This window comes from Leucoraja erinacea, chromosome 17, assembly GCF_028641065.1.
Source record: "Leucoraja erinacea ecotype New England chromosome 17, Leri_hhj_1, whole genome shotgun sequence".
Lineage (NCBI taxonomy): Eukaryota > Metazoa > Chordata > Chondrichthyes > Rajiformes > Rajidae > Leucoraja > Leucoraja erinaceus.
The window spans coordinates 9,003,072-9,018,650 of record NC_073393.1 but is presented as its reverse complement, the minus strand read 5'-3'; the positions used below and the strand labels follow the sequence as shown (position 1 = coordinate 9,018,650).

At 41.4% G+C, this 15,579-nt stretch overlaps 1 protein-coding gene across 2 annotated transcripts in view; it reads right to left on the bottom strand.

Moving 5' to 3' along the window:
• The window catches only part of dus2 (dihydrouridine synthase 2), a 65,485-nt gene that overhangs the window by 42,421 nt on the left and 7,485 nt on the right, over window positions 1–15,579 (bottom strand). For both annotated transcript variants that reach the window (XM_055648454.1, XM_055648453.1), the window contains exons 5-7: window positions 15,231–15,274; window positions 11,787–11,847; window positions 10,956–11,003 (exon numbers count right to left, since the gene is read on the bottom strand). In XM_055648454.1, coding sequence (XP_055504429.1) covers window positions 10,956–11,003; window positions 11,787–11,847; window positions 15,231–15,274 — 153 coding nt within the window. The remainder of the gene's footprint in view (window positions 1–10,955; window positions 11,004–11,786; window positions 11,848–15,230; window positions 15,275–15,579) is intronic.

The following is a 15,579-nucleotide window of genomic DNA, read 5'->3' as shown; positions in this document are numbered from 1 at the left end:
GGTTCTGGCCCATTCCTGCTTCTATTTCTTACATGTTAATTTTTCTGATGTTGAAACTGAAGATGCTGGTATATACCAAAGATTGACACAAAGCGCTAAAGTAATTCAGACGGTCATGCAGCATCTCTGGAGAAAATTGTTGGGTGACATTTCGGGCTGGGATCCTTCTTCAGACACTGAAGACTATGTCTATCTTTGTGTCTATCCTTTTCTAACGTTTGTTTGTGTGGCTTTCTCGCATCATCTGGCACTGTTTCTCTCCCTCCGTGTTGCTTTCTGTTTCTCGTTCACTCTCCTCTCTTCCAGCCTCTTCCTTTTTATTCTGCATCCACCTGCTGATTTTCCCCTTGAACATCAGAAGATCTGCCCATATCTGCTGGCTTTAAGAACTTAACTGAGTGGAAGCCCAAGACAATCAGACCAACACAGTGGAGGTCAACTACTTAATTAGAAGCCTAGGAGAAGGAGACCAACACACAGACAGGCAGGCTAATGGAGTTGAAATAATTAAGAAAGAACTGCAGATGCTGGAAAAATCGAAGGTAGACCAACAATGCTGGAGAAACCCAGCGGGTGACGCAGCATCTATGTCTACCTAATGGAGTTGAAAGCTGGAGCACTGACACGAAGACAGTGCAGACAATGTTTTAAGGCATCATACCATGTCATAAATCATTGTGAACTACATAGAATGTTCTCCCCAGCTGCAGGAACCAGATACAAAATACCCACCCCCAATAGATTCCCCTCAAAAGCAAGAGAATTAGAAATGGCACTTTCCTCACTGCCGATTTAAACCAAGAAGTCATGCCATGAAAAAAAAATGTACTCCGCTCATGACTTCAAGACCTCGCTGTGAAGTACTTTCAAGTATGGCCAGTCTCGTAGGAAAATGTGGCCATGCGCAAACGCACTGCGAGGACAGAATGATTTTCTGTCACACTGTGACTAGCAAATGAGGCCAAAGGGGGGTCATGCATTGCCACATGATCGACCACATAAACAATGCCTTGACCTGTATTCCAAGCCTGCTGTTATGTTTGCAATACAAATCCAACCTTGTCGATGTGTTCCATTTCTCCTTCCATCAGATTACTCATGTGTGGTTAAAATGGCCAACAAGCACGTCAATTCATAAGAAAATCCCACAGCGAAGTACACTTTTGCATTGCTGATAAAAGCCAGTTCCAGCATAAAAATACTTTGCAAAAACGTTTGATGGTTAGCCATTAAATACACATTTCATTGAATTAGAGCACAGAAGCATGCGTGGCAGCTGCGCATTCACATGTTAGTTTTATTTTGATTAACGGAGTAATAAAAGATGAACTAATTTTCAAATAATGCTGCGATTCAGCAAATAATTGATCATCTTAATTTATGTTTAATATAATACTTTACGAATGGCCAGTAATTCAAATAAGAATAAAACAATTCTGAATTTCAGCAAGTGAGGATTTGATCCAAAGAACACCAGTCATGGGAACACACTGCCCTCTTGTGATGGCTCAGTGAATTTAAGGAGCAGCCAAATTATACAACCCTGACAAGTTATGAGTTACATAACTACAGATGCCACTGATATGTATGATCCCTACCCTCCTATATGCTCCTGAGGCCTGGACTACCAATAGCAAGCACGTCAAGGAAATGGGAAGATTAAATGTGCACAAATATAAAAGAGACATAGTAAAAGGTGATCTAAAAACAATAAAGCCTTAATTTAATAACATACAATCCTACTTGCTGCAGGTTAAAACAGAACACAAGCATTGATCCCTGTTAACTATAAGTTAAGTCAGCAGAGAGCAATACTTTAACAATGGGAAAATCAATGTACAGCTTCTGGCTGTCCTTACAGACAATATCCTCTACTATGTTAATTCAACAATTCTACCATGTTATAGTTGCAGAATCTTCACAATGTTTAACATGAGCAGTGTCTTTAAGGGTTGTCCCTCAGAGGTAAGGAGTCTGTGTCATGTTGAGTCAATCAGAATAAAATTGTATTTTAATGGAAGATAAAATATCATATTTTGCTGAACAGCGTCAGAAAATACTACAAGAAACATTTTCCAAACCCCCGAGCTTCATAGGCAGAGGCAAAGAGAGCATGTTTTGTAATAATTTCAATATATAAGTGTGCAGTCCAAAACAATGTCAAGCTAGACAGCCATAGTATCATACAACACAGAAACAAGTCCTTTGGCCCAAATTGTCCATGCCGACCAAGATGCCCCAAATACACTACTCTCACCTGCCCATTTGGCCCATATCTCTCCAAACATTTCTTACCCATGCACGTGTCCAAATGTCTCTTAAATGTTGTTCTAAATGTTGCCTCAACTACCTCTTCCGGCTGCTCGTTCCATATACCCACCATCCTCTGTGTGGAAAAAGGTGCTCCTCAGGTTCCTATTAAATCTTTCTCCTCTCACCTTAAATCTATGCCCTCTAGTTCTTGATTTCTCTTCTCTGGGTAAAAGGCTGTGCATTCACCTATCTATCCCCTTCATGATTTTATACATGAATATATATATATGTATCTGTAACTTAAAGTGCAAATTAAACTGGTGAACTCTGGAAAACAAGTCTTGTGGGTACAGAATTCTGAATACGTTTTGGATAATGTGGAACAGCTTCAAATATTTTTTTTCTCGGGGGAAATTACCACACAAAATATAGTAACCGTCCGTAAATAAATGTAAATTAAAAGGAAATCAACATTTTATTATTTAAAAATTAATGAATATAATTTATAACAAGTAGGCGAGTAAAACAGAGACAAAATTTCAGTGTAAATAGTACAAGGGAATTGGCTTTTGATCATGAAGAATGCCAGAAAAGATTAAATGTTACTCGAGCACCAGTAAAAGACAACCAATGCAAAAACTCCTACTGTATATCCATAAAGAGTCTCGTCTCATACATAAATGTGGTTCTTCTGCCAAATGTCAAACTGAGTGAGTGCAATTTACTCAAAATTCATACACATGAAGAATACGACAGTTTTGCTCAAAATAACGATCAGGCGGTTAAAATATGTATTTTGTGACCTATTGATAATGTCAGTCCTGATGTGTAAGCTTGTGTTTGTGCATTGATTACACAAACTCAGCCATTAATTAACATTTGCCATTGCTTTTTAATAATGCAGGTGCTTCATGTGGTGTGCAGCAAGGTGTGCAGCCATCTTCTTGATGCCTCCAAGTGTGATTTGAGCGAAAACATTTATGTATTCCAGATTCAGTGGGTTACGTATAATGATCTGGTGAAAATAGATCACAAAGATATACGCCAGGCCAGTTCAGACAGTAGTCCAAGTTGCAGAACTAACTTAAATCTTGCTGACCTTCTATGCTTTTCAGTTATTAATTAAGGATAAAGGGGAAGTCAGAGTGTAACTTTGACATACAAGAAAACAGCAATGCTCAGGAAAGGATTGGACAAAATATTTCAGCGTCATAACTCAAACAGAAGCCAGTTGTCTCAAAACATCTGTCAGATTGTTTACTTTATCCAAATATAGTTCTATCTGGGAATTATTCCCTCAAGTTTAAATGTTTTACAAAATTATTCAAAAACATTCCATGATTCAGTATTTGACATTTCAGCAGTTACTGGTTGCTTTAAAAAGGAAATCTTTGGTTTCATTGAGCATCTTTGATGAGGAAGAAGGCCATTTAATTGCTGCTCCAAGTGCAGGAGCAAATGAGAGAATTGATAACATTTCACACAGCTTGTGTAATCCTGAATCCCAAAAAATAGCTTCCCATGGACAAAGGGAGCTGATTGTTTACAAATAAAAACCCAGTATTAGCATAAAAGCTAATTGTGTTCATTGTTATTCAAGAACATATTGCACAGCAAATTCATGCAAAGATGTGAATGTATTTAAACACAATCGTGTTAACTACTGGCAGAAAACATCTTTGGTCCTCAAATTTAACAATCACATATTCGGCATGTGGCCGAATACGCCATCAAACTCCTACAGGTGAGCAGTAGAGAACATTATGGCGGACTGCGGGGGTGATGCGCCGTTGTGTATGGCTGCTCCTCCTGCAGTCCGTCCTTTCACCCTTTTTTATTTTTATTTTTAGTCCTGTTCCTGTAAAATGTTTCTTGGAGGTCTTCTTTTATGTGGTGGGTGGGGGGAGGGGAAGGGGGGAACTATTTTAACCCCAGTCCTACCTGGTCGGAGATGCGGTTTTTCTCCGAACCGCATCTTCGTCCTCTCTGTGCGGCCTACAATCGAACTGGAGCAGCGCTGGAGCGGCGTTTCCTGCCGGGACTGCAGCTTCGACGGCGGTGTAGATGCTGGGACACCTACATGGAGCGGGCGATGCCTTACCGGGTCGCCTTGCGGTAAGCTCCGGGGCACTGTGACCGCCGGCTGCGACATTGTTGAGCTGCGGCTACAGAGCGTTCAGCCGTGGGCGGGCGGCACTGGATTTACAGCACCGCGGAGCCTGGGATCCGAGATCGCCAGAGTCGGAGGTCCGGCCGGCGCGGCCTGTGAACTTTGGTCGTTGCAGTCTTCGGGGGGGAAGCGGCCGCTTCAGTCCAAGCCGCTGATGGATGTTCACCGACGCCGATGATCCAGCTTCGCGGCAAGAGGGCCTGAAAACACCGGGTTGGCTGAGGAGGCCAGATATAGGCCCCGACCTCGGGTGGACTATGAGGGGGAGAACTGGATATTTTTAGTGCCTTCCCTCACAGTGAATTCTGCTGTGGGGGGACGTTTCATGTTGATTTCTATAGTGTACTGTTTCTGTGTCTTTTTTCTTTTTCTCTTTTTTTGATTTGTATGGATTTATTGCATTGATCTGTTCAATTAATTTAATCAATCTCTGTAAAGCACTTTGGTTCAAATACTGGTTTTGTTGAAAAGTGCTATATAAATAAACATTATTATTATTATTATTATTATTGACTGGTTGCATTATAACCAATGAATTGAATGCCCTGGAACAAAGGAAGCTGCAGAAAGTCGGGTCCATCACGGGTATTGACACCCCCCCCTCCCCTCCCCCCACCATCGAAGAAATCTATAGAAAGCAGGGTAGCTATTATCATGAACCCACCTTTGACACGCTCTCATCTTGCAGCTGCCATCAGGAGGAAGGTGTAAGTTATTGGGGCAAATCCTCCAAAATTATGGAAGAACTCGGATAAGGACATGGATATTTTAAAAAGACAGATTTGCTGGCTGCAACGGAAAAAAACCCAATCCACAGAAAGAAGCAGTTTCAAGTTTCAAACCTGTCTGGCCTGTGGACTTGGGCATCACACAACTATGCGAATGATGTGGACAGGAAAGGCTGAGACGGAGATAACAAGATTATCTTGGATACACAAAGGAAGGAACCAAGCCTCAGCAGACGGTGGTAAACAGGCCAGCACAAGCACAATCACCATCTTGGATGACCCATCCATCGAGACAATAGGAGCCCATCCAGGCGATGGGATAACGATCAGGCTGAGGGATCATGACATCAGCAAACCCCTTATCATCGGAAGCCTATTGTTCATGCCAGATCGAAACTGGGAATCATCAAAAGAACCCTTTTATCTAGCGGACCACCTGGGGGTTTCAAAGGAAGCTCAGGTATAAAAACAGGAGTCAAGCCAGAACTCTTTCTCTTTCTGCTCTGCTGGACAGCTCGTGGGCCTGTATCGACCTAGCTGTGAGTATCCCGGTGACCTGGTGAAATTCCCGAAATAGGATAGAGGTTGAGAAGATAAAGGGAAAGGGGGGTAAAATTGTGTAAAGTAAGTTTGACGACGTGCCCGATAGTTTTCCGTCCATAGTCTTAGTTTAAAGCATAAGTTTAGCCACGTATTATGTAGTGTTGGTGAGATTCGATTTCTCATTGTTTAATAAAGCCTGTAAATTTTAGACTTGCTTTGAGTCCATCTTGGTTTCTGTTTTCTCTCATCAGCACACTCTGGTCAATTCAACCTTTTTTTTTTATCATATCCCACCATAATTCCGAGGTCTAGAACCTAGGGGAATCCCTTTTGTTGTATTCTCTCTCTTGGAAACCGCTCGAGTGGAGTGGTGGCCGTTTGACCCTCCGACAAGGGAGAGAATAACTCGGGCAGTTGGGCCCGAAGTGGAGTAAAGGGAAACGCAAAACCCCTACAAAGGTACAGGAGCTTGAAAACCGTGACTGCCAGGTTCAAGAACAGCTTCTTCGTATCAACCAATAGGTTCTGAACCATGCTGCACAACCCTACCTCTACAATCAACTACTATGGACTTAGTATTGGTTGCACCACATACTAGTATGGTCTGATTACCTAGTATTACTGAGAATTTATTGTATTGTATACTTATTGTTGCGTTAATGTGCCTGCAAGGCCGCAGCAAGAAATCATTTAATTAACCATATAACAATTTACAGCACGGAAACAGGCCATCTCGACCCTTCTAGTCCGTCCCGAACACATATTCTCCTCTAATCCCATATACCTGCACTCAGACCATAACCTTCCATTCCCTTCCCGTCCATATAACTATCCAATTTATTTTTAAATGATAAAACGAACCTGCCTCCACCACCTTCACTGGAAGCTCATTCCACACAGCTACCACTCTCTGAGTAAAGAAGTTCCCCCTCATGTTACCCCTAAACTTCAGTCCCTTAATTCTCAAGTCATGTCCCCTTGTTTGAATCTTCCCTACTCTCAGTGGGAAAAGCTTTTCCACGTCAACTCTGTCTATCCCTCTCATCATTTAAAAAACCTCTATCAAGTCCCCCCTTAACCTTCTGCGCTCCAAAGAATAAAGCCCTAACTTGTTCAACCTTTCTCTGTAACTTAGTTGCTGAAACCCAGGCAACATTCTAGTAAATCTCCTCTGTACTCTCTCTATTTTGTTGACATCCTTCCTATAATTAGGCGACCAAAATTGTACACCGTACTCCAGAAATGGCCTCACCAATGTTCCTCTCCCAGTGCTTGACCCAATTACAATCTTCTTGGCTCTTAACAGATGCTGGTTTCAACTTTCATTTCTTTTATTCCATTTTCCCTTGCTCTTAATCCATTTTTTCTTTCCCTCCATTTATTAAGCTTTCTGTACAATTCAATGATACACAAGACTGTAGAAAGGTCCCGACCCAAGACGTCACCTATCCATATTCACCAGAGATGCTGCCTGTCTCGCTAAGTTACTCCAGCACTGTGCCCCTTTGTGAATCAAACACAGTGCTGTTCAGTCCTCAGTTCCTCCATCTTATGGGTTATAGAGAGTCTTAAAAATAGCGGTCTTAAATAGGGTCTTAAAAATAGCGGTCTTAAATAGGGTCTTAAAAATAGCGGAGTCAGGGGATATGCGGAGAAGGCAGGAATGGGGTACTGATTGGGGATGCTCAGCCATGATCACATTGAATGGCGGTGCTGGCTCGAAGGGCCAAATGGCCTACTCCTGCACCTATTGTCTATTGAGAGACATAGTCAATTTCTTTATTCACAAACCAGAGGCTCTGTAGAGAGAGATAACTCCGTTTTATGCAGTGATAAAAATAATCCAGCCACTAATTACAATTCCATATAGGTCATTAATGGTGCAGAATAGATTACTTGCAGTGATTTCTGGTAAAATGCTTTTATTCTTGAGTAGACCCTTCAAATCCTCATGTCATCCTGTGTGTAACTGTAGGAAATGTAAATGTATGCTTACTCCCTGATGCTTTTGACGTACTAAATAAAGAACAAGCCTTTTTGATTGCTACAAGTGGAGATTGGCATTGTCTGTGAACTGTGGTGGGAAAGTTGTCCAGTCACTGAGTTGTATTTTTGGTATGTCAAACAAACCTTCAGGCCAATCAAATGGAAAATGCTGGAAAAGCTCAGCAGGTCAAGTAGCAGCTGTGGCAAGAGAAGCAGAGTATAAGTTTTAAGTTTCAGAGAAAGTGGAGACGAGAGAGGAGAACAAAATGGATATAAGACAGGAAGGAGTGCTTGAATGTCACGGGTGGTTGTGGAGTCCACTGTTAGACCGAGAAGTGGCTTCAGTGAAGCATGAGCAGTGGGATAGACTGATCAAAATGAATGGTCAGTTGCTCTGCTGCATTCTATCAATATGCAATGAGTTCAACAATGGACGGCACATTAGTGCAGCTGGTAGAGCTGCTACCTCACAGGGTCAAAGACTTGGGTGCAATTTAGACCCAGGGCACTGTCTGTGCAGTTTGCACGTTCTCCCTGACTGTGCGGGTTTCCTCTGAGTGTTCCTGTTTCTTCGCACAACCTAAAGAAGTGCAGGTTAATTGGCCTCTCTAAATTGCCCCTGGTGTGCAGGGAATGGATGAGAAAATGGGATAACATTGAACTAGTGTGAATGGGTGATCAATGGTCACCACGAACTCAGTGAACCTATGGGCCTGTTTCCATGCTGCATTTCTAAAGTAATTGCAAATTTTGTGTTCAAGTTTCTGAAGTGAGTCCTGAACCCTCATCTTTCTAATTTACTGTGGAAAGCAGTGGAAATCACAGTTGAAATCCAACCAACCTGTTATAATTAAATTGGGGAGGGGGGGCTGAGAGAAGAGACATGATTTCTTCGAAGTGTAACTCTTCGAGAAGTGAAACATTGGAATGTCAGATGTAAATCACTCAATTTATTTTGTCAGTGTAAACATCACCGTCAAGATTTCATTTAACTGCTTCTTCAGCAAACAAGTTGCCATCGGACATTTTTTTATCCATTAGATTATGTAACATCACCAAGTACTGCAAGATTGAAGCCATCATCAAAGAACCTTTTGATAAATGATAATTAAATGTGTTTAAGAAGGAACTGCAGATGCTGGAGAATCCTCAAAAATACCCGGGTGCAAGACGAAAATAGGCAAGTTTCGGGCCGAAACCCTTTCAGTCTGACATTTTTTTCGCTCCATAGATGCTCTGCATTGAGTTTCTCCAGCTCCCACAACTAATTAAATGCCTGGTTCAAGAATATTTTAACAATATTCTTCTCAATGCCTGCAGCATCTTCAAAAGACAACAACTTGCTTTCACTTTAGCAGTTTACAGGAATACTGTGCATTGAGACAGCATTTTCTGCTTTAAAGGATCAAAATAAAAACTCTATTCGAGAAGTCAAAGATCAAGCGAAGAACCTTTCCTGCTAATAAATGGACACAGATGGAGGGGATCAACATTTTCCAAATGTTTTAGCAACCTGAGCCTTTAACCCGACCCGACTCGCATGTAATCAATGTTGCGATGCAACAGTTTGGTGGGTCAGATTCATAAATCGTCAGTTCAAACTTCTTGTCAAGACAAAATTTGCTGGAGAATGTTTTTTAAATCATTTCAAATGGCTCACAAGGTGTTTGAGTTGATTTTGTAGTAACGGCAGACCCGATCAGGGTGTGGAGGGGGGGGGGGACTTTTTGAAGGGTTAGATTCAGGCAAATTCGTTTCTTGGAATAAAATGCCGAAACCCTTTATATTTCTTCAATCCAATGAAGAGACAAGGGACATTAAATAAGAAACATTTAAATAAGGTCCCGAAACCCGTTGCCTCTTTCCATCGCCCCGATGCCCCCCTCTCCCCTCTCCCCGCTGCCAGCCCGGGCCCCGCACTGCCCCCGCACTCTCTCTCCCCCGCTGAGTCTCTCTCCCCGCTGCCCGGACCCGGCTCTCTCCCCGCTGCCCCCCCGCACTCTCTCTCCCCGCTGCGGTCCAATCTTTGGCCGGAAGCAAGAAGGCGGGAGCAAGATAGCGGAACAAGATGGCGGAGTCAGGTTTAAAATGTCTATAATAAACGTCTGTTTGTTAAACCCATCTTGCTCTGCATAAGATCTTTGCTGCAGATGCTGGAGAATCGAAGGTAGACAAAATTGCTGGAGAAACTCAGCGGGTGCGGCAGCATCTGTGGAGTGAAGGAAAGAGGCAACGTTTCGGGCCGAAACCCTTCTTCAATCTGAAGAAGGGTTTCGGCCTGAAACGTTGCCTCTTTCCATCGCTCCATAGATGCTGCCGCAACCGCTGAGTTTCTCCAGCAATTTTGTCTATAATAAACTCTGTGTTTCCTCTGCACAAGAAGCTGGTGAAGCAGGTGATGCCATGCAATTTCTTCCACAGCTCTGTGTTTCTGCAAGCTTCCTGTGATCTTCTAATTCTGGACCCTTGAACATTTCTGATTTTAATCATTTTGTTACTGATAACTACGCCATCATCTTCCTAAAGGTTCCCTCTCCCAATCTTTGTCTCATCAACGATCTTCCTCCTTTAAGGTACTTTTTAAAACATGCCATCAAGTCATATAACATACAAATGGCCCTTCGACCCAACTCGTCCATGCCAACTGAGTTGCCGCATCTTAGCTAAGTCAGTGTTAACCATATAAGATGTGGGTACAAAGAACTGCAGATGTTGGTTTACAAAAAAGACACCCGCTGAGTTACCCCAGCACTTTTTGTCTTAAGTTGATGAATGGTAATCAAAGGTCATCAACCTGAAACATTAAACATCTATCCCTCTCCAAAGATGCTGCCTGACCCTCTGTATATTGCCAGCATTTTCTTTTTTTTTAATTTAAGATTTACAAAATCTCCAATATTTTAATTTTGAATATCTTTTCATTAACACTAAACAAGAATTGAACAGCATTGTGGAGGTCTGCTTGTTTCTGAACCACACTTTCCATTCACAGACACGCATGCACAACTGAAAGTAACAGGATGCCATTGTGTCTATCTAGGCCTTTCATCGCAGCGTTACCAGAGATGCAGAGATACACCACCAAGTCCTGACTCTGCTTTAGCTTTCACATTTTCCTGACAATGTATCATTACCCACACAACAGCATGGGAAACACAGTCTAAGTTCAAAGAATAAATACCCTCACTTAACTAGATTAGCATTTTACATCAATTATGTATTTGTTTTTGAATCGATAGCAAACTATATCGATATGGGTCCTCATAACTACTTACCGTCTCAATTTTGTCAGGGTTGGTTAACAATGCTACTCCCATGCCACCCTGCATAAATATAAAATAAGAAAATTAGTTGGAGACATTAAGTTTGAGAATTGCATAATGTTATAGGCAAAGCATAGTAATATTACATAGGATTCCCCAGGGAACTGTGACAAGCAAGAATTCCATTGTTCTGCTGTCAGTACATATGACAGTTATATTCTCTTGGCTCTAAATTCTCTTAATAGAGAACATATAATCAAGTGCGATCATTGAGAAATTTGGAGGGCTATTGAAACAAATGGAACATGCATTATGTTGCACCTTAAGCTAAACAGCTATTGAAAGATTTAATGCCTTTAATAACATCACTTACCAAGCACCACCAAAAATAACTTTATTGGCGGCAACTCAGTAAAATGGATATGGCATGGTAGATTTACAGGTTATTTGATTGGTCAGGATTTAAAAAAATGTTTTGACATTTTGTTTGGTGTACATTGAACTTTATTAATCACCTTGCATTGAAGGTTCTGCAAGCTTGATAAATTATGGATATGACCCAACTAACGAGAGTGACCTATCTATGAAAATAACCAGGGAAACATCCAAAAAGATTCCAGTGGATGCTAGGTAATTAGCTGTGAAGTAGGTGCAGTTTGTCCCCACCTCAATGCCTTTGTTACTACACCAAATTGGTGCACAACGAACAAAAGCAATACTTGATCAACTTGTAATGAAGATTTTGTTTCAGTATTATGGGTGTAAACATAGATATTATATGTGTAAGATTTTTAATCTTAGGAAATATCAGTTATGATGGGTGAAAACAAAAGGCTATCTTACCTTGGTTGAATATTCTTTAGGACAGCCCATATTTACATCAATACCAGCCACATCATTTTCCCTGCAAGGACAGTTAAAATACATTTAATAAATGAATATCTATGGAAAGTACTGTCTGACAAATGTTCTAGTTTCATTATTTTTACACCTAACAATTATATTTTGCATACTTGCGATAGTCAACATTGTTTCACATGATCTGCAATGATTACACATTCAACACAAGTGAGATACATCAATGCACACGAAATGCAGGACTCTTGATACAAGCCTTGCAGTTCTTCTCGATAGGGAAAACAACATCTTGTTCTAGAATTAAGCTTTTTTTGCCAGGGTATCTAAAATTGAAATATGTATTTTCATAATCTTTCATAGAGCTTTAGTTGGAAATGTTGAGAACTTCCGTGATTTCTCCCCAAACATCGCCTATACCTTCGCTCCATAGATGCTGCCTCACCCGCTGAGTTCCTCCAGCATTTTTGTCTACCTACGATTTTTCCAGCATCTGCAGTTCTTTCTTAAACATGACATCTAACCTAATCTTCTAGGATGTTCCTCAGATGAGTTGTGGGATACATACTCCCTGATCTTTTGGAAATTATAAGAACATTTGGAAAATTATAGGAAAATTATAATAGTGATATGTTTCACCTAGGAGCGTACATACTGGCGAAGCATAAGGTCATAAGTGATAGGAGCAGAATTAGATCATTCAGCCTATCAAGTCTGCTCCATCATTCAATCATGGCTGATCTATCTTTCCCTCCTAACCCCATTCTCGTGCCTTCTCCGCATAAACCCTGACTAATCTTCTGGAATATTTAGACGATGTAACTAGGAAAATAAACAAGGGAGAGCCAGAGGATATAGCAAGGCTCGGTGCTGGGACTGCAGCCATTTATAATATACATCAATTATTTAGATGAATGGATTCAAAGTAACATTAGCAAATCTGCAGATGACACAAAGCTGGGTGGCAGTGTGAACTGTGAGGAGGATGCTATGAGAATGCAGGGTGACTTGGGACAGGTTGGGTGAGTGGGCAGATGCATGGCAGATACAGTTTAATGTAGATAAATGTGAGGTTATCCATTTTGGTAGCAAGAACAGGAAAGCAAATTATTATCTAAATGGTGTCAAGTTGGGACAAGGGGAAGTACAACCGGATCTGGGGGTCCTTGTTCATCAGTCAATGAAAGTAAACATGCAGGTACAGCAGGCAGTGAAGAAAGCGAATGGCATGATGGCCTTCATAACAAGAGGAGTTCAGTATAGGAGCAAAGAGGTCCATCTGCAGTTGTATAGGGCCCTAGTGAGACCACACCTGGAATATTGTGTGCAGTTTTGGTCCCCTAATTTGAGGAAGGACATTCTTGCTATTGAGGGAGTGCAGCGTAGGTTTATAAGATTAATTCCCGGGATGGCACGACTGTCATATGCTGAGAGAATGGAGCGGCTGGGCTTGTATACTCTGGAGTTTAGAAGGATGAGAGGGAATCTTATTGAAACATATAAGATCATTAAGGGTTTGGACAAGCTAGAGGCAGGAAACATGTTCCCGATGTAGGGGGAGTCCAGAACCAGGGGCCACATTTTAAGAATAAGGGGTAAGCCATTTAGAACGGGGACGAGGAAACACTTTTTCGCACAGGGAGTTGTGAGTGTGGAATTCTCTGCCTCAGAGGGCGGTGGAGGCTGGTTCTCTGGATACTTTCAAGAGAAAGCTAGATAGGGCTTTTCAAGATAGCGGAGTCAGGGGATATGGGGAGAGGGCAGGAACGGGGTACTGATTGGGGATGATCAGCCATGATCACATTGAATGGCGTGGTGGCTCGAAGGGCCGAATGGCCTGCTCCTGCACCTATTGTCTATTGTCAATTATGATGGAAAAGGAGGCCATCATAGTAAAGTAATTTAAGGATCATTTTGGGAGAGGCAATAAATACATTTAGGTGCTTAGATTACAAGCCATAGCTACTGGAATAAAGATAAACATAGGAGATTATAAACCCAGCTGAGGGTAATAAAACTGATCGTGAGAAAAGAAAAGTCACTTTTGCAAGACATATGGGAGAATGGTTTTCCAATTAAGAGGGAACAAAAAGATGAAGATTGATCACCAATTAATTATTTCAAATATATAAAATCTGCACCTAAACCATTGTGTCACAAAAAGCCTATAAATGCTGTGAATCAGAGAAACACTGGGGTTTTTTTCAGATGTTTCTCAGAATGTATTGTTAGGATCTTGAATAACCCAACTTGTTTGTGAAACTTACTACTGCTCTATGAGATTTATTTTCTGTGAGCTGCCCTGAACTGCGCTGTAAGAGGGTGACAGGGCCCCACATCAAAGCCATATTCAAGGTACAAGTCAAACACGCAATTGCTACCAACTCTTTTCTCAGTTACATCGACGACAGCATTGGTGATGCATCAGGCATTTGTGCAGAATTTGTCAATTTTATCACTTTCGCTACGAACTTCCATCCCAGGCACAAATTCATTTGAACCATTTCTGACATATTTTGCTGGATCTCTGTCCCCATCTCAAAGACAAATTATCTGGAGGCATTTATTATAAACCCACTAGCTTCACCACTGCACTGACCACACCTCTTCCCACCCATTCACTTGCAAGGACATCAGGTCTTTCTCTCGTTTTCTCCACCACATCTGTTTTCAAGATGAGGCTTTCCATTCCAGAACATCTGAAATGTCTGAAAAGCACAGAGAGAGTTTCCTTTAACCTCTCCTTTCACCCTGCCAGCCCCTGACTTACCCCTCATTCTCACCTCTCTATATATTGTGATCTTCTCTCTATGCTCTCAATCCTGTCGCAGGGTTTCGATTCGAAATGTTCACTACGCCTTTGCCTCCACAGATGCTGCCTGACCCGCTGAGTTCCTCAATAACTTTATTTTTTGCGTAGTAAGGAACTGCAGCTGCTGGTGTATACTGAAGATAGACACAAAGCGTTGAGCAACTCAGCGGGTCAGACAGCATCTCTTTTAGAAAAGGAATAGATGATGTTTTGGGTCAGAACCCTTCTTCAGATTCAAGTATTTTTTGCTATGTAGGACATATAAATTTACAACAATGGTGTGAATAACAACAAATGTGGGAGCCTTACTTCCCCCGTTTATGTGGCGTGTTTAACTTTGTTCCCAAGTCTGTAAAATGCCTCAAAAATTAATTGCTTCATTACTAGGTTCACGAGGAAACAGGACAGTACATCATAACCAAAAGCAGTATTCAACTCTTCACCATCTCTAACTCTTCACCAATTACATGTAACATTTCTGATTTATTACACTAAACTTTCCAAATCTCATAGTTTAGATCCCCCGTCCCGATGTATTATGTAATTGTTTTCTTTAAATCATCTCATGACGTGATAATTGCGGAAATATTGAGATTGTCACTAGTAGTTTAAAGACTTACACAAGCTGTGCGACCGTCAATGCTCTCTGTGCATCTGCTGTACCCTGCAACAGAAAAAAAAAAACAAGGATTGCCAGATCAAAGCAGACGACACAAAGAAAGCTTTGGGGTTATCAGAGTTTTTATATCACTATGAATGACCTTTAAAAAAAAAACAAAGTGAAATGCAGCCGCGGGCCATGATGCCATCATATTCTTAGTGGCATCCTTTCCATTTTCTGTATAATTGTGAGATAAATAGGCAACTGATCAAGAGATAACTCAACCAAAGAACTTGCATCCATTCAAATTAATCAGCTACTGGAAACCAGCAGTGGTTCTTATGTTTCTCCACAGATGTTTCTTTCTT